The following is a 19,002-nucleotide window of genomic DNA, read 5'->3' on the forward strand; positions in this document are numbered from 1 at the left end:
GCTGACCCAGGGCAGGGGCTGCCACTGCCTGCAGACGCTGAACAGGAGCTGTAAGGAGCACCTGGGCTCTTTCCTTGGGCTTTCTTGGCAAAGCTGCAAGCCAGGATTGGAGTAAAATTGTACCGAAGAAATCATCTGACTGGTACAGGAGGTGCTTTAGCTGGATTGCTTCACTGGCTTAAACAGGCAACTAGACATCTACTTATTCAGCTCGCTGTTTCCCCAACCCAAGGATGTAATTTGGTGACTCACCACCATTCAGGTACCAGTAATGACAGCTGGAGTTTTTCCCCAAACAACTGATTTCGGATACATAATTCATTTAGATCGTGTTAAAAAAATATGCTCCTGATTTTTGTCTCTATGGTGCTAAACACATCACGTAACGCCTTCTGCAGCAGCGACCTGGCTTACCCTGAATTTGGGAATCATCCAGACGAGAGAGGCTCTCTGCTTTCTTGAGACACCCTTCTGAAGTGATCTGCGGAGAGACGATCTGCCTGAAAAGTGACAACCCCAGGTTGCTAATGAATGTCCCCAGGCTTTAGCAAACCTGCCAAAACCTTGCTGGAATTAGCGCAGCGTCCTTGGTTTAGTAAAGACCTCCTGCAATGTGCAAGAGAGCAGGTACCCTGGGCTGCAAGGGGACTCATGGTATACATGCAAAGAGACATTTTATCCTATTTGGGAAATCGCTGGCTAAGCTATAGGTGACACCATTCCCTGGCAGTGTCCTTCGCCTTGACACCTTTTCAGTGGGAAGGCAGCTCGTCACGGCCGAGATGTGTGTGGAGTTGCCTTATTTACTCTCCTGGGGTGGCATGAATCAGAGTTGAAAAGTGCAGTATGTTGAAGTCAACCCATATTCCCATGATGTGCAAGTGTGAGTCACTCGGCAGGGAGATTCTGCCAGGGTCCCTCCTGGACGACCCGGCTGTGTTAAACACGCCGGAAAATCCGCGGATAAAAAAATCCCCAGTGACGCACGGGAGCCGAGTAGGCTCCGTGCCTTTTTGGGGAAGCTTCTGAAACGCCGACGTTTCCTCTTGATCAATAATCTGGTTGGCAGAGCAGGGCTTTGAAGCAATTCAGAAAGCTCAGTTCTCTTCTCACACGGCCACTGCTGCTTCTCTCCGGGAAGATGACGCGCAGGGTAACCCCGGGTGCAAGCAGGGGAAGGATTTCTCCTCCACGTCTATTTAAATCTCCTGGAAGAGCTGCTGCTTACAGGCAAGATAATGCAGGATGTGAAGGGGCTTTCTTGGGATGGGCAAAGAAAAATTTTTTAAAAAGAACAAGCGTGATCCCAAGGTCTCACAGCTGATCTCTGGTTTTCCCCATCATCTCCTTTCTCCCTTCTGTCCTCAGTAAATACCACTTGTGGGGTTATCATGGGCTGCTTCCTGCAGAAAGTGAGCTGGAACATTAAGACAGGGGTTTCTTGGCCTTAAACCCTCTGATCCTCCACTTACCAGAGCTGATCCTCCTGTCCCTGCAGCCGCCACAGTGAGGACACCACTGTCTTGGCGATGTTTTCCACGCTGTTGTCCTGACTCAAAATACAAGGAAAAGCCACTGACAAGAATATTTCCAGATAAATATCTTATTAATTTCAACCACAGGCAGCTGTGAGTCATTTCCCTTTGACTACACTCCTCTCTTGTGACCAGAAATTGGGTAGTGGAGGTCTGGTACTGTGTAAAATTCATAATTATTTTGAAGGGATATCAATAAATTGATAATTATTCTCAAAAATTCAGGCCTAAAAAAATCCTTTATTTTCTCAAGAGATCTGCAGTTAGTTAATCGCCTTTGCTCCTACCACAGCTGTGGGATAAAATTAAGCCATTTTACTGCAAAACTGTTGAACTTCCTTTAAAGACTCAAGCAGCAGGTTGGGCTTTGCTTGAACCACAGTTCTGCCTCCTGGTATATTGTGTGTTTTTCCCCCAAAATGAAAGTGGCATGAGGTGATTGCACCCCTGGTCACCTGCTCTACCGCTGCCTCAGTGCCCCGGGTGGGAGCACCAGGCTGGCTCCCTCGTGCCATGTGGGATTTGGCAGCTCTGCTGTGCCTCTGCTGAGCTTTTCCTTTCCTTCCCAGAAACTGGCTCAGCTCAGCCACGCTCAGCAGCAGAGCAGCTCAGAGCCTGATGGATCACAGACCCTGGAGCCTGAGCGCCAGCAGTGTCTCACATGCCAGATGTTTCTCTTTTAGACAGATTGCTTCTTTTTTTTTCTTTTTCTGAAATAACAACAGCTTCACCAAGACCCAAACCCCCAACTTCAAAGCTAGAGCTGTGCCTCAGAGTGCAGACAGGCAAGGAGACAGTCCCTGGTGGGGTCACACAGGGCTGGCCGTGGTCACACGTGGAGTGATGCAGTGGCATCATGTGACACAATCCGTCACTGGAGCCTTTAGGCACTCAGTATCCACTTAAAAACACAGAACCGAACAAAGATCCCCAGACTGCTTATTAATCACTGGGGTCTGCCTTGAAATGAGCTAAAAAAGAACATTTTCCATCAGCTTTCATGGGACTTGGATTATACTTTTTCACTGGAGATGAATTCATGGCAGGACAGAGCCCTCGGCCACCAGCGACCAACCAACCTGCCACCATGTGGAGGGGCCTGTGGGGTCCTTCTGGGCTGTCAAGACTGCTGTGGGAGCACTGGTCAGGGTGCTCACCCTTGGCCAGATATGGCATGGCTTCAGTTGAGCACAGCACTGAAATCCCACTTCATTTAGACCCAAACCTCTTGCCAATTATTTTTCCTCACTTCACTCACTGCTCGTTAGCCCTGGGTTCACCCTGGTGACTAATGACTGCTCTTGTCTGAATGCAGTGCATTTCTAGAGAATAACCAAACTTCAGGAGAGGCTGCTCATTTGTACTAATGAAGAGGAGGGAAAACGTGATGGTGGGGGAGGATAAACACCGTTGTCATCTTATGAATTTCCCTAATTCTCCTTGGGGGTGGTCTCTGACGCTGTGGGTACTTAAAGGATTTTAACCTGAATCATAGGGAAAAAAATTACCCAGACCCAACCCATGCTGTGCTGGGACAACTTCCCAGCAAAGGAGTGGCCACTGATGGGTTTGCTTCGTGCTGCATTTTAAGACATGGAGGAATGGAAAATATCCCACCCACCTGCTCCTCCACAGTCACCCCTCCAGCCATTTGCTGCCTTCAGGCCACACCACACCATGTCCAGGGAAAGGAAGGGTCCCCATGCCAGGCTGGGCTCCCCATAGCTCCTGAGCACAGTGTCAGCCCAAACCAGGCCCCAAAACCCAAAGCAACTTCACTCGTGAGCTGCAGGAAGCCAAGAGCTCTGTTTGGCCACCATGAAGATGTTGGAGTCCTTGAACGGACAGGAGATGACTTGTGGCGTGGCAATGGACAGTCACAGAGCCACCGTGTCCCCACGTCCCTGCTGATGGCAGTTCTCCCTCATCACTCCTGGGATGTGCTGGCACAGCAGTGGGGATGAAAAATGGACAATTTCACCAACTAACTTCCACATGGGGCCGGGAGCAGGGCGCAGTTCAGAGGCCCTGGGCAGCAGGGCAGGGAGAGGAGGAGGAGGAGGAGGAGGAGGAGGAGGAAGGCCCAGGACCGCAGTGGCTGGTGCCAGAGCTCGGATTTTGTCGCCATGGAAACATTGATGTCATCAGCTCTGCAGCAGCCTCAACCTCAACTGCAACTTTTTTTCCCTTTTTCTTCTCCCCCCCGCCCTGGTTTGGGGCTTTTATTTATTTATTTGAGAGTTTCTCACAGGAGGTGACCCTGGCACTGGGCCTGCCAGAGCATCTAGCGATGCCCACCAGCCCAGACCCTCCTCATGTCATTTGGGGGGACTGGGGACCCCCTCACTGGTAGCAGGGGGCTGGGGCTGCATTTTGGAAACACCCATCAGGACCGTGCTCTGCCCTGTGCACACCAACCCCTTTTCCCTGTCCTCATAAATCCACTGTATTTCCAAGAAAGGAGGTTTGGAAGCTCCCAAAATGTGAAGACAGTGACCTGGGCAGAGGCTTGGCACTCTGGGGTCCTGCAGCTCTCACTGTGCAGGAACACAAGCTCACTGTCACAGGCACCATAGCAGAGCCACCACAACCTGCTCTCCTGTCAGGGGGAGCCAGACAAACCCCCCAAAGAGGGAATTCCACACCTCCTTGAGGGATGTAATCCTGTGTGAGCATCTGATGGCCATGCACAGCTCTGGCTGCGCAGTGGAGCTTTGCCCTCCACACTTGGGGGAGATTCCCCCAGCTCTAAACCAGAAATCCCTCTGACAATGACACCCAGCACATTTTCTGAAGAAAAGAGTTGTGAAGGAGCAGGACCTGGCATCTCTACCAGGCTTCGGCGAGGAGACTCAGCCCTCTGCCAGTCTCCGTTCCAGGGATGGATTTCATCCCATTAGCCACATCCATGATTCCCCTAGAGCCTCCTTTAACTTATCAGTTAATAGTGGACTGTTGCAGAAGTCTGGGTCAGACTGTTCCAGCCAAAAATACTCTACCGAGTTCACTGCAATGTTAAAACAAGAATTTCACCTCAGTGAGGGCAGGAGCAATGCTGTGGCTAAGCTCAGCTGTCCCGGCTGCTCCTCACACAGCCCTTCCCCCGAGTCACAGGGAGGTTTGCTTCAGCTGTAGCTGGGATTTTTATAAAGGTTTATTTTTTTATTGCTACACTGGACAAATCCTGCTCCTACGCTAGGAGCAGAGCAGAATCTCTTTTCCTTACCATGAAGGGGATCTTGATGGGCCCCATCCAGGCACGCAGGCACAGGGATGCTCCCCCAGCCCTGCCACTGCTCATCCCATCTGTCAGGCCTAGCGAGAACCACGTGGAAAGAAGACAGCTGGTAAAACAGAATCGGAGAACAACATAAAACCCTAGTCAATAGACAGGTTTACAATACCTTTTCTCTTTTATAAACAACAATCAACCACAGATTGTGTCTTTCCAACATTATGGCCTAAACTGAAATTTGAAGTGTTCCTGATAAATGTGTTTTTGCAGCTTTCAAGGATCACACTCTGCCCCTCTGCAGCAGTAAATAACCAAACCTAGCCCCAAGATCATAAAGCACCTGGCAAATGACTCACTAACATTAGTTATCCTTAATGTCATCATAATAGGTAAAATATAGAAAGAAAAGCGTTCCTAAGCCAAGGTTTCAGTATTTCAACATAAGGGGGTGCAGTGCATACCAAAGAAGTGACAGTCAGTGGGTCTCTGACCTCATATTCAAAGCGAACTTCTCTTTTTAGAACTTTTTCGTGATTTAAGACAAAAGCAGGGATTTCACAGCAAAGGCTTATGCAAAACCAGGAGATTCTGGGTGGGAAAGCCTGCTATGATTTAAAGTATCTCAGTATCTACTGTGAACAACTCAACTTCAAATGTATGCTGCATTAGAATTAAAGGATTAATGTTTGATATCCTATCCCAGTTGGAAGAAAAAATTAACAGGAAACTGGTTACTATATCAACTGCCAGATCTGTGAAGCAAACTGGTGAATTTAGGTGCTGAGACCAATTCAGTGGTCTGAACACAAACTGGGAGCTCTGTTCTCCTACACAAAGCTCTGTTTGGGTCCTTGTAGAGATTGGTAGGTAAAAGACACAAATTTACATCAACAAGGTTCATCCACGGCCAGCAGATCTCTGTGAGGTCTGGGTATGTATATATTTAAAACCTGATAGAGCCTATTGGAAAATTACAAATGTATCACAGTACTTGTTCTAGCTGGTTGGTGAAAAGCATGAAAGTGAGATTACCTGAAAAAAAAAGGAGTTATCTGGCTCGCAGGAAAAATACCTGCACGTTTGATATTACTGGCAAAAAGGACGTTCCAAGATCTGTTAACAAAAATGGCTAATCTCAAATACTTACTTAAACTTTTCCCCCGTCAATAGAAAATGGAAAAAAAAATGCATTGTAACATCTACATAAAACAAATCTTTTGATACGTGTACTCCATTTAGTTGGAAAAAATCATTAAAAATTCAAGAGACAGCAATATAACTGAGTGATGTGTTCTAATGGGCACAGCTGGTTGGTGTTACAGGGGCTGGGAGAGGTCAGCACTGCCTTTAGCAGCACTTACTGCCCTACTGCTTATAGATGTTTGGAAAGTTTCAAGGAGCTCTTTCTCCAGATTAAAAATCCTTTACTGCATTTGGGGATTGCTAGCCCAGAGACCACTGTATTTCCAAGAGGGCTTTACCTGATGCTCTCTGGGAAGCGTAAGGAGTGAAGAGCATCAGAGACACTTCTTGTTCTCGGTGCTGGAGGGGCTCAGAGATGGAGCCTCTCCCTGCCTTGGGGACCAGGACAGATCACAGCCCCAGGACAAAGCCCACCTGCTCTGGGGGAAGATCAGGACACAGAGCAAGCTGCAGGTCTGCCCCAGGGACACTGCAGGTGCTCCACACCCACCCAGTGCCACCATCTCCCACACGTCCCCGTGAGGTCCCTTAGCCAGCATTAGGCAAGGAGCCTCAGGTCCCCAGGGGTGGGACTTGAGGATAACCTGGCCTCCACCTGGATCCCGTGAACAACACATACCAAGCTCTTACCTGGTAAAAATCCCACCAGACAATGCTTCAGGCTAGCAGCTGTTTCAGTACTCCCCTACAAGCAAATCCATGCTGAATTCTCAGGATTTTAGGCATATCTTTCACTCTCTGAGCAACAAATAAGCCGAGCCCACACAGCTGGGAAACTGGAGGCAAAGGTGCTTTGTGCGATTCATCTTTGTGTTTGGTCTTCTGAAACTCAAAAGGTAGCTGTGAGCAGTGGAAGCAGCAGTAGGAAGGCAGGACAAGCACAGGGTTTTAATGAGGACAGGAGAAAATTGCTCCTGAAACTTGGCAGTGCTGCCGCTTTGTGCTCTTTGGACTTGCATCAGAGGTACTGCACGAGCTCGGGTTGAAAGCCGAGAGCTGCAGGTTAGACAAGCCCCTGGCATTCCGAGTCCCCGGGATGATGGGCTGCAGTCACCTCCCAAATGGAACGAGGCAGCTTTTGAACGGCTCCATTATCAGCGAGCAGCAGCTGGGCACAGGCAGAAAGACATCATTATCCAGGGGAAGCCACCAGCCAGCCACGAGGCCCAGTGCTCTGGTACAAAAAGCTCATGAAAACTAAGTGCAAGCTGAGATACAGCATCTCTATTACAGCATGTCTAATCCCCACCTTCCACAGCTGACAGGAGAATCCTCACTCGGACACAATCCTGAGACAGCCTCCCACTGCTGCTCTGTAATTGCGCAGGCCTGAGACCAAAGGCAGCTGCCCTGGCACAGGGACGGCTCCAGCCAGGTGAGACAGACCCCAAGTACCATTTTACTTAACACCACACTGACCAGCTCCAAGCTCACTCAGACTTGGTTCAGCCTGCTGCCACGGCAGGGGGAGATTCTGCTGGTTCAGGAGCGGGGAAGGAGCACAAAGGAGTTTCTTGGAGGCTGTTGCAGAAGGCAGGGCTGGGGCAGGTGTTGAAGGGGGATCTCACACATGCCCATTCCCTGCTCACTCCAAGTCACCTAACGTGGCATCTCAGCAAAGCTCTGTGGATGTCCAGGCTTCTCCCACTGCTGATGATCCCGCTGAGGTTGCAGAAGCCAAATGCTGTCACCAGTTCCCCCAAAGGCAGAGCCTAGGGAGCTCAGGGAGGGGTCATTGTCCGCAGCAGGAAGAGCAGCTGTATCCAACACACACTTTCATCTCACCAAGGCTTAAAGCTCTCCTTCCTTCTCAGTCCCTCATGCAACATCCCAGGAATATTTCTGGCTCTTCTGGGTCCAGAAGGGCTTTGTGAAGTCCTTGCTGTTGCCAGGGCAGGACAGCCCATAGGCAGCAGTGACTGCTCAAGGGAAACACCCAAAAAGCCCAACAGCCTCAGCAACAGCTCTCTGGTTTCAGTGAAGGAAAAAAAATGAAGGCAGGTAATTCTCTTTATCAAGGGCCACCCTGTGAGCTCTTCTGAGCTTGGCTGGAAGCACAGTACAAACCCTTGTGTTTCTCCATGTCCTGAAGTCTCTTTTGTGGAACAGAACAGAAATTCAGATAGAAGTGGGAGTACAGGAGCCAGGGAACATAGGTGATGAAGGCGGCTCTCAGAACACCTGAAGGAATGGGTTTCAAGTGGGACCCATTTGTTTGAAAGCTGAAGAGTTCAGTAGCTGTGCCAACGATGGAGGCAGAGTTGTGGAGCTCCAGCTGGGTCTCCTGCTGGCATCCAGCCCACAGCCTGGAGTGCTCCATCAAGGACACTGGGAGAACACAAACACAGCACATCCCTGCTTTTGGAGGCTGCTCTGAAATGCACCTTAATGTACAGAAACCCCTCTCAAGCCTGGAGACACCCCAGTGCTTCCCTCACTGTCTACATCAGGCAACCAGTGCAAGAAACCCCTCACCGGTGCAACTCTTTTGATGGTCACTGCAAGGACTCCTTCAGCCTTTGAAGGACTGGGGATGGTGCAGAGAACAGTCCTTGGGAGGGATGCAAGAACAGGACACACACAGCTCAGCTGTCCTCCTTCCTTTTCCTCCTCCTCCCTCCCTTCTAGGTGGTGGTTCCTCCAGCCTGGGGAGTGGTGGCAAATGCCCTGGCTGCCTGCTGGTCCCCCTGGAGTCTGCACCTCCCAGTGTCCCCTCATCACCAGCCAGCCAAAGCCTGCTTCAAAGAAAACACAAAGCACGCAGCTAAAAGATATTCACTTACAGTTTATTTTTGCCTGAAATTATTTCACATCTCTTTGTACACAGCTACAGAACAGTAGTAGTAAACCATTGGTAAAAGCAACAGTGCTAAGGAAAATGTTGGCATATTTTTTCTTTTTTTTTTTTTTTTTTCTTCTTCTTCTTCCTTCCCATACTGCATCTTCATACAGTCTGGGATTTGAAGGGGGGGCAAAAAAACCTGACACACTACATGAGTTAAGACTCAATTTGTTTCATTATTAAAAAAAAAAAAGAAAAAAAGAGAAAAACAACATCATTTGAGACAGGGCTGTCTACATAGCAACAACTTAAAAAAAAAAGGAAAACAACAAAAAAACCTGAACAAAAAGCTTGGCTTTCCATTGAATAAGATTAAATATATATATATTTATATAAAAAATTACATTGGCTGTATGTGAAACCTTGAGGTGCTGAAGAATAAAATAAAAGTGTTAAACAGAGGAAAAAACTTTTTTGTTTTGTTTTTGTTTGTTTTTTTTAAATAAGCAGCTCTGTACAATGAAGGCTCATTATGAAAAAAAAAGTCAACAGCATAGTTATAAAAGAAACCACAATTTTTAAAAAATCATCTAGCAACAACTTAAAAAAAAAAAGGAAAACAACAAAAAAACCTGAACAAAAAGCTTGGCTTTCCATTGAATAAGATTAAATATATATATATTTATATAAAAAATTACATTGGCTGTATGTGAAACCTTGAGGTGCTGAAGAATAAAATAAAAGTGTTAAACAGAGGAAAAAACTTTTTTGTTTTGTTTTTGTTTGTTTTTTTTAAATAAGCAGCTCTGTACAATGAAGGCTCATTATGAAAAAAAAAGTCAACAGCATAGTTATAAAAGAAACCACAATTTTTAAAAAATCATCTTCTAAGCAACTGTGGAATTTGAAAAATGTAGCAGTCACATTTACAGACAGGTCAGAGCTATCGGATCAGCAACACCGCGATTTCCTCAGTCTCCCCAGAGGAACATGCAGAACAATGCGTGCACAGAACAGGGCAGGGAGGGGGAGCACAGGACAGGGGAAGGGAATGAGGGGAGGGGGGAAAAAAAAAAAAAAAAAAAACCAACAGAAAAAGCTGATGCACAAAGTGGAGGGAGAGCTTTTTTTTCTCTTTTTGAAATATCGGACATAAACAGAAAACAAGGGAGGCAACTTGTAAAATCTACAGTTTGCAAACACCCCATTGGCAAAATAAACGTCTTGTCCCCGTCTCCCATGTTTAAACCTGACATGGCTTAAAAGACTAAAGAAAGTTTTCAGAATTTGGAAGGAATTGTGACTTTTATTAATCCCTGCACCCCCTCCCCGACAACCACGCTCCCCTTGATAAAGAGTTTCCTTCCTTTTTGATAACATTTGAGGCATTTTGAAATTAAAAAAGACAACGCAATGAATGTTGACAGAGAGGAGTATAATACAGTTTGCATTACTAAAAGGCAATTCTTCAAGGAGGACATTTCCTTAAAAAAAATAATAATAACAACAAGACAGCAAACTAGTTTATACAGTACTATACGCAAAAAAAAGGGTAAAAGAATTAACAATTCATAAATAAAAGACAGGTCCCAGACCTGTTATTTGTGAACCATTTTCTTAAATAGGTGCATTATGTAAATCTTATGTACAACAAAATTACTTTGCATAACAACTGCAAGGACATGGGGGGAGGTGAAAATCATATTGGTTTTGGTTTTCTTCTCTTGAAATTTTTGTAAGTTTGATTTTCTGGAGCAAAACTGGTGAAACAGGAGTTCTGGCTGGCTGGGTGCCAGCCGAGGAAACCCAGGTAAATAAGGACAAAGGAATATATTTTTTTTTCTCAACACGGCATAAAACACAAAGGCAAATAAAATCCACAAAGGTGTTTTTTTCCTCTTTATAATCCTCTTGCTGCTACAAAGTCCTTTTTTGTTTGTTTGTTTGTTTCCTTTTCGATTTAAATTATGTTGATTCTGAAATCACAAAGCTGAAAGAATCCGACAGGGTCCAGGCTTGCCCCATCCTCCCAACACACACAACTCCACTCTGCTACCCCACAACCACAACTCCTGCCACCAAGTCCCTGGACTCGCTGCTCTACAGGAATTGGCCAAAAGTTATTTTCTGGTTTGTTTCAATCTGTTTTAAAAATCTTTTCCTTCTCACAAGAAGCAAAAGAGAAGAGTCGGAGGCAGGGAGAGTTCACCAGGCTTCGGTGTAGCGGACGTCCACCTCCTTTAGGTTGGGGAGTTTAGCCTGTGAGGGGAGGAAGAGGTCAGAATTAACAACATGTTCAGGGCTCAGGTAAAACGTGATTTTTGTCAAATCTCTTGTGTGGGATGATTCCCTGTACTTATCCAACAGAGCAGTGGTACCCAAATTTGAGGAGGAATAGAGAAGGGGGGTAAAAGAACTTCCTGGGGACGGAGAGCACCTTGCCGCGCTGTTGCTGGTGTTGATAATTGGCTGCCCAGGGGAGGTAAAGGCCAAAAAACCTTTGTGTCCTGTGACTTTTTGTGTGACAGCAACCCTGGGACCTGTTCAGCTCTGAAGATCGTACTTGTATTTCGAATGTGGGCTCCTGAAAGAGGATGAAAGCACCTCTGCTTGGCAAGGAAAGCACAGAGCCCCGCTGGTGGTGGTGAGGATGACAGGCAGCCCAGGAGAGCTAAAGGGCAGATACAGCTTTCTGGCCTGTTTCCTATGTGGAAACAATCCTTGGACTTACTCAATTCAGAGGCCGTATCCAAATCTGGAGGAGGGCTATAGAAAGGGACAAAGCACCTCCCAGCAAACTGGGAGGACTGATCTGTCAACCACAACTGCAGGAAGAGGCGTGACACCCTCACCCAGTGCTGAGCTCAGCGGTGAGCCGGAGCGGGCGGGCACGGCGAAGGAACACGAAGCTGAGCCCTTACACACACACAGGACTGGAGTCCCACCTGCTCTAAAACCCACGCACCAGCCACCAGGTCCAGATCAGACCCTGAGCATCATTTTTTAAGCAAATGCTTAGCAAAATGTGTCTGTCCAACTCCCGCCATGAAGGCCTTGAACTGCAGCAGACAGAGACACGTTCCTCCTTCGGCCTCCACATTGCTCACTTTACCCTCCACGTACTAAAACAATTTGTAGAGCATTAGCAACTTTTGGTGTCTTTGCAGTCTCCCTGTCACAACTCCGCTGCTTTTGGCCGTGTCATTCCTGAATTACCCCACATGAGGCAGACAGGGACGGGCCATTTGCGCTGTTCCTACTAGCCGATCCCGTTTCCACGCTCTCTGACCATAATTGCACGGCTAATTCTCTCAAAACAAATAAACATGTTTAATTAGGCCAGGGCATAATTGAGGACTTGGAAGTTTCTAGGAGTCATTATTACCTCACTCCTTGATTTATGTGCACGCATATTTTGATAAGAGCTATTCATAATCCTACAGACACTGCCAGCAAATAATTTTTCAGTTAGGCAATAATGACTTCAGTAGTGGGTGTTTATTTATTGTCTGGTTCAGCCTGCCTGGTACATATGTGGGTGTCTGTGTGTGTGCAAGCGTATTTAGTGGGGTGGGGGATGGAGCTGAGAGGAAATGTCATCACTGGCTTGTGCCCCAAATGCTCTCGCAAACTGAGGGGAGAAGAAGAAAAGATTTGTATCATAAATACGTTCTTTGAAGTCTGAGCTGTTCTTAACAAACCTACAACCATGTGCCCCAGGGAGAGAAACTACTACCTTTGAACACACAGGGCCCTAAAAAATGGCCACCGAGATAAATCTCAATGGAAGAGGTGAAAGGGGAAAAAGTGATGCCTGCCTGTTTTCTCAGCTTTTTGAATTCTCTGCAATCATCAGGACTTTTCTCACAGCCAGTTTTGCTGTTTGCCCTGGCAAGTCACTTTCTTGTGTTGCTGCTAAGGACTATTAATGCAATACCAGAGCAGAGGGAACTGGTTAGGAAAATGTGAGTTTCAGTAAGAAGTGAGTGGCAAAGGGCCTCAGAAGCAGGGGTGGGATTGGGGGAGCCTTTCAATAGATGTGATTTCAGAGCCCTGGGCCAAATACAGCATTGACCTTGATTGTCTGTAAATGCCTGGGGCCTGAAACAAGCTCCATTGTGTGAACCCATCTGCAAGCCAGCTGTTAATTCCAAGGATGACTTCTTTGCATATACAATTGTGACACAAGTTTTGAAAACTTGATCTTGAAAACTCCATGCAAGCAGCATTGCAGCTGAGTCCCTGGGGGAGCCCTGGCTCCACAGCCAGAACCAAAGACAGACGTTTGCAGTGAATTTTGAAAGCAGAGCAGTTATAGAACTTGCTTCAAGTTCCAAACTCAACCCAAGGTTGGGACCTTTTCAGTAAACCTGGCCCAATCTGTTTCAACATCCAAGACAAGCAAATGTCGAGTTTCATCTTGAGTCCTTGGGTCTCTGAGGTAAGATTTTGGGAGAGGCAACTCACACAACACCAGAACGAAGGCAAAGTCCACATGAAGTCATAAAAGCCAACACATTTCAAGCAAGCTTTGTCTGAAACCCCCTGGGGCTTCATCCTGGTTCTTTACACCATTTTTCCTAAGCAGCTATAAAGTCACAGTAAAAACCAGACATTACATGTCAAATTTCAGAACTGGGCATCTGTGCAGACGTTTCTGCTCAGAGCCCAATTCCAGTCCTAGAGGTGTCAAGATAAATTTGCATCTTCCTCGATGCTTTTAGTTCTCCCTTTGCCTTCCAAATCAAAGCTCCATGATCCTGTTCACCCAAGTTACTTCTAGTCCTGTTAACAGTACAGGACATGGTGTGCACTAGATTGTACCTGTCTCTGTATCCTCATCAGAAACAATCAATATGCTTCTATTTATGAAACTTTTACTGATAAAGCCTTTACTGTTGATAGCACTGGCAAAAAGATTGAGCTCCTGATTCTATCTCATGCTTCTCTATTCAGTATATTAAATGTTTCCTGAGTCCATCAAAGCTGGAAACCTCACAATGCTGCCTTCAGTCATTAATTATATCCCCAAAATAATCCACTTCACCACTTCAGGTAACTTTCATGCTACCCACTCCACAGGGTCAGTTCTCCCTGCCCTAGGCATCACCACCATGCTCTTGCTACAGCTACTTCTCATCTCTAGAGGATGCAATTCACAAATACCTTGAGATCTTCGTAGGTATCTGCTGAAAGTTTGGTGCTGTTCATATTTAAACTACACAGGCTCTTCATGGCTGAAAGAGAAAACACACAGATATTTATGATCATGCTGCATTTTCTTAAAATATCATGCTTACAGTAGGCCAAAGCATAAACAAGACATGACTATGTGCAACACTCCCAGGAAAAAGCTGAATAGTGTAAAATACAGAAATACAAATGGATAAACAGCTGTTTGGGCCCTCATCCAGGAAAAAGTCCCTATTTAGGAAGGGCCATCAAGCATATGCTTAAGTCTGCTGACTTCAAAGGAGTTCAGTCAACTTCTCATAATCGGTTTCCTGCACATTATTCTGAATAGTGCCCGTTCTCAGTGCTCTGCGTGGTGCTCACTGATCTGGCAGGCCTCCCTCTCCTCCCCCCATTCCCATTTTAGGCTCCAGTACTTAGCAGAATAGTTTCCTAAGATGAGCCATAACTACTGGCCTGTCTGGCACGTCTGCGTAGGATCAAGCCTACTAAAGTAGCCCTCTAAACCCAACAATGAGGTTTATAATGCACTCCTGGGTGCAGGAGGGAGGTTCATTCCAGCACACCGAGCAGCTCTCAGTGCTCAGGGAATCCTGGATGCCTCACTCTGCCTTGCCTTGTTTAAACTAAGAACAGGGAGAGTTTCACCTCCCTAAAAACAAAGGAACAAAAACTGCCAGGAGTATGGAACCTGCTGCACTGACTGAGAAGCTGCCAGATGGCTTTGCAATCTTCCCCTCCTGCACCACAAGGCCAGGTCCCAACCAGAGGGGATAGCCATGGGAAGAAATCTGGGAGGTCCCTGGGCAACAGGTCACCACATGAGATAGAGACAGGTGCCATGAAGCCAGAGGCAAGATCTAGAGTATGGCCCAGGAGGACAAAGCCCACATGAGGCCACTCAGGGCCATCAGGCTCAGGTCCCCATCCCGCAGCCGGATGGCTGCAGGACTGGGCAGGGAGAAGGGAAGATTAAACCCAAACACAGCCACGGCCTGTCCTAAATCCCTGCAGAAGCAGTGCCATGGCAATGAGAGATCCGTCTCCTGCCTGATCCTGCACGAATTCCACACAAGTGTCCCACACAGCCCCCGTTTTGTCACTCACAGCTCAGTGCCAGCAGCCCGGCGTCCGTGACCGGGGTCTCGCACAGGTTGAGCACTTGCAGCATGGTGAGGTGCTCGGACAGGAGCCGCAGCCCTGCGTCGCCGAACTGTGGGGCACAAGCAGAGCCGAGTCAGACAAGGCACCGACACCTCCTGCAAGGACCTCAGTGCAAACAGAGCCATGGAAACGGGGTTGGACTGAGCCCTCAAAGCCACATTCCAATCGCTCGCCACCATCACAAATGACAGCAGAGAAAGCAAATAGTTTTATCCCTGTCTCGAAGGCGGGGAACAGAGGAATTAAGTGACTTGTGTGCACTTAACCACAGGCCATCACTTAATTAGAGTGGTGCCTTTGAAGCCTGGACTTTGTACAAGCGGGCTCCCACCCAGACTATACACGATGGTTATGGCAGCCTCAGACAGTTCCCAACCACATCACACAAAAAAAGCACGATGCAAGTGGTATTAATTAGCTATTTTGGTCTCAAGAACAATGTACTATTGATTGGTAATTGTTCTATTGACCCACTTGGTTTCTGCTGTTTCTAAATTCTAGATTAATGGAAACCAGGATATCGCAAAATAAAATGGAATCTAAACCCTTTTTTAATTCTTTAATTAAAAAAAAAAAAACCACACGAAAAGCAGGCTCTTCATTCAGTGAAATCAAACTCATTTTGAACAAAAAGCATCGAAGTTTTTCAAATGCAAAAGTTACATTGTTAAGACAAATCTGGAGGAGATACAAACAGTCTTAAAACAAGAGAGCAATCAGTTTCTAGTTCATATTCCCCATACAAAAAAAAAGGATATTTCTGGGATACAAAGTAGTTAGGAAAACAAAACAAAATATTTACATGACATTTTGGTTAAAAAAATGTTGCTTTTTGTGATTGCACTGACAATAATCATATTTTCAGTGAGCACTATGAATAGGTGCTAACAGAAAATGGGGAAAACCTATTCACAGTGGAGAACCTCAGCAAGCAAAATCAGCAGGGAAATGTAGAAGAAAAATTTAATTTTAGAAGTTCCTTCAATCAACAGCTGAATAATTTGTTCAGTTAACTTGGTCTCTTTTTGCTTACAAAATAATCACATTCTCATTATAATTTCCTTCTACTTATTCATTATCTTAAGGGCTTTTTTGTTGCTGTTGGGTTGTTCAGTTTTCAAGCAATTCTTTGCCTAAACTGCACAGACTCTGTGCTTTGCTTGACCACATGAGCTGCACAGCATAATTTTTTCATCCTAACTGGGTGAAAGCAGAAGCACTTCTCAGATGAACAGCAGCACAAGTTCTACTCAGTACACAGTAGCAACCATGTCCAACTGGAACATTCAACCCAAGAGAGCAGCAACGCTTTTATAATTAAAAATAAAACAAATATTAAAAATTGAAAAAAAAAAAAAGGGGGAAGAGAAAATCAGCTGCCAAGATGAGCTAAACCACAGGAAGGCCCTGTAAAAATAGCAGGAGGACAAAGTTATCTAAGCAAGCCTCTTCACACACTCTTCTTGTGCTGACGTAGTGTGGAATTTTGGAATTAGTCAGCACTGCTTCCTGCTCTGAGCGTCAGGCTGCAGAGCACTTACCTGAGTCGACCACAGGTTCAGCTGCTTGAGCGAAGGCAGTTTGATGAGGTGCTCAGCACAAGCACTTGTCACATTGGTAAAAGCCAGGCTGAGGTTTTCCAGATTTCCAAAAGATCCTGAGCTCAGCAGGCGGGCCAGGTCTGCATCCTGGAAGCAGACAGGAGATTGGTAAGAGAGACTGTGGATGCCCAGGCTGAGACCGTGCAGTGTCACCCATACTGGTAACCAGAGCGAGTTGCACAACTGCTCCGCTTGTTTACAGTAACAGAGAACCACACAGAGCAGTTTCTGTTTGTTTGGCAAGCAGCTGGGCTCTTGTGGCAGCATTGCTTCACACACCCTGGGAAAAATTTGTCCAAACATTAGGACAAAAATGTCCTTTGCATGTGTATCCTTACGAGACACAAAGGCTTCAGTGTCGGAACAAATGCTGAAGATGGGTCTTTGAACTTCATGAAGATTTAACCACAAGGTCCAGGTCCCAGCTGTGCTCAGCACCATTACCTGGCCTCAGTGAAGTTAGTCTGGGTTTGCACCAGGCTTAAATGCAACAGTGCTGGGTCTTTTTGAGACTTCCATGACTAAAATCCAGAACTGGACATTGCGAAGTTTGCCTTTTTAATGTAAAATTCTGTCCCCAGATCTGCCATTCCAAATCTGAGCGCCACTATAAATATGACAGCCTGGTGCTGGTGTTGGAAACTGTTGCATAGACCCAAGAGCAGAAATGTGCCCTTACTTGTGTAAACTCCAGTTGTGTTGACAGAGCAAGTAGAATGGCTCCCCACTCAACTGCCCAAAACCACTGTGCCACATGGCAAACATAAATCAAGTGTTTAAATATAGAAAGACAAAGCTTGTTTTTCTATTGACATGATTAACTTACTGTGGACTTGGATGGCAGTGTTAACCTTGTGGGGCCACCTTTTCTTTGCTGTAAAAGAGAAGATATTTTGGTCAAACAAGCTGCCATTCTACGTTTCAGACTCACTGAAGTACAGCAAGCTCCTCACACTAGAGTAAACCCTGCTCCCATTTCAAAGCTTCCTGCCAGCCCTTCTACCTCATCCCTGCTTTTCCTGCACTGAGTGTGCCTGTGGCTCCCCATGGGACACCCACTAACCACAGCTAAGTGGGTCTTCGTGCCTTCTGTCTGCTTCAGCCTGCCAGCATTTGGCTACTTTCACTTTAAAGGAAACCACTTTAAAATGCTGGGCAAAGTGAGCAAAGGGGTTAAGATGGCGCAGCTGATAAAATCATTTGTTTGACTTCAAAAGAAACATCTACTTTTCAGGCTGGGAGCAGGGGTTAAAGACAAATATAAATGTGAAAGAAAGGAAGAGGAAGTTTGTGGGTATGTTTGCATAGGTGAAAAAGTGCTAATGAGAGCAGGTCCATTTTAAATCTGTAGGTCCTCTCTTTAAAAGTCAGGAAGAATTTTTTTCTGTAGGCTCTAGCTCTGAGAACTAGACCTAAAGACCATCTCAGTGAAATGCTGTGAATACCAGAGCATTCAGAAATGCTGGCCAGCACTAGAACCATTTGCTACTCATATGTCAAAAGGTGGCAGAATTTGACAAGCTGACTTGTAAGATCTTGAGACAGCAGGGTTTCACCTTTATTCCTTCACACAGATCCTAAGCAGGTTATTGAATATCATTCATAAACATAGTATGGGATTAGTCACATCAGTAAATATCACACAGTATATATATTCACAGTGAAATCCTCCGAGTACTGCTCCCATCCTGTTGTTAACTGGGAATTTCACACCCTGCTTGTCTTTCTTTTGTACCTCCATTTGTGGAGAGCACAGACCCCAACGTGCTATGGCAATATGTGCAGGGTGACATACCAGCTCCTTTAACTCCCTCTGCCTCTCACACAGCTGTTCATACATTCTCTTTCCCACGTCTGTGCTTTCCAGGGTGGAGATGATCTGGAGCTGGGTGTCGTTATTATCAATGATGTTGTATTCCAGCATCAAACACAAAATCTAGCAGCAGAACAAAATGGGAGTGGTCAGTGCAGGGCTTTCATTCCATTTCTTCCAAATATCCTAATTACACTATGGGTTTGGTGGTTTAAATTCCTGGTAAGTTTTCAGAGCATGCATTACGGAGGTTAGATTAGAGGATATCACAGCAATATTTATGGCCCTTCCAACACATGAAACCACTTTCTTACTCGTAAAGAATGAAGTGTAATCTCCAAAAGCCAGCCTGTCTATCCTGCCTCCCATTAGTGCCCATTCCTTCTGACTGAGAGGTGCAGTCATTTGCATCAGGCCGGGAAGATAGCTCCATGCCACAGCCCTCTCCAGAACAGGTAAAATTGATCCACTCTTTC

The 19,002-nt window shown here is 46.1% G+C and overlaps 1 protein-coding gene and 1 long non-coding RNA gene across 3 annotated transcripts in view; both read right to left on the reverse strand.

Annotated features, from left to right (window-relative positions):
• Positions 1-6: 6 nt before the first annotated feature.
• Positions 7-7,169, reverse strand: LOC108448371. 2 transcript variants are annotated; one of them, XR_001864273.1, is made up of 4 exons: positions 6,604-7,169; positions 4,762-4,879; positions 1,473-1,553; positions 7-1,220 (listed from the first exon to the last, which is right to left on the reverse strand). It is a non-coding gene; the product is annotated as an uncharacterized LOC108448371 (long non-coding RNA). The 2 variants fall into 2 exon arrangements; XR_001864272.1 differs by having other exon boundaries at positions 7-1,553.
• Positions 7,170-9,867: 2,698 nt separating this feature from the next.
• CMIP (c-Maf inducing protein) overlaps positions 9,868-19,002 on the reverse strand; it is a 61,907-nt gene continuing 52,772 nt past the window's right edge. The window contains exons 15-20 of the mRNA XM_017741026.1: positions 18,509-18,649; positions 17,540-17,587; positions 16,654-16,800; positions 15,056-15,161; positions 13,922-13,992; positions 9,868-11,014 (exon numbers count right to left, since the gene is read on the reverse strand). Coding sequence (XP_017596515.1) covers positions 10,961-11,014; positions 13,922-13,992; positions 15,056-15,161; positions 16,654-16,800; positions 17,540-17,587; positions 18,509-18,649 — 567 coding nt within the window. The 3' untranslated portion in view covers positions 9,868-10,960. The remainder of the gene's footprint in view (positions 11,015-13,921; positions 13,993-15,055; positions 15,162-16,653; positions 16,801-17,539; positions 17,588-18,508; positions 18,650-19,002) is intronic.

The sequence above is a fragment of the Corvus brachyrhynchos genome, unplaced genomic scaffold (genome assembly GCF_000691975.1).
Source record: "Corvus brachyrhynchos isolate BGI_N302 unplaced genomic scaffold, ASM69197v1 scaffold26, whole genome shotgun sequence".
Classification (NCBI taxonomy): Eukaryota; Metazoa; Chordata; class Aves; order Passeriformes; family Corvidae; genus Corvus; species Corvus brachyrhynchos.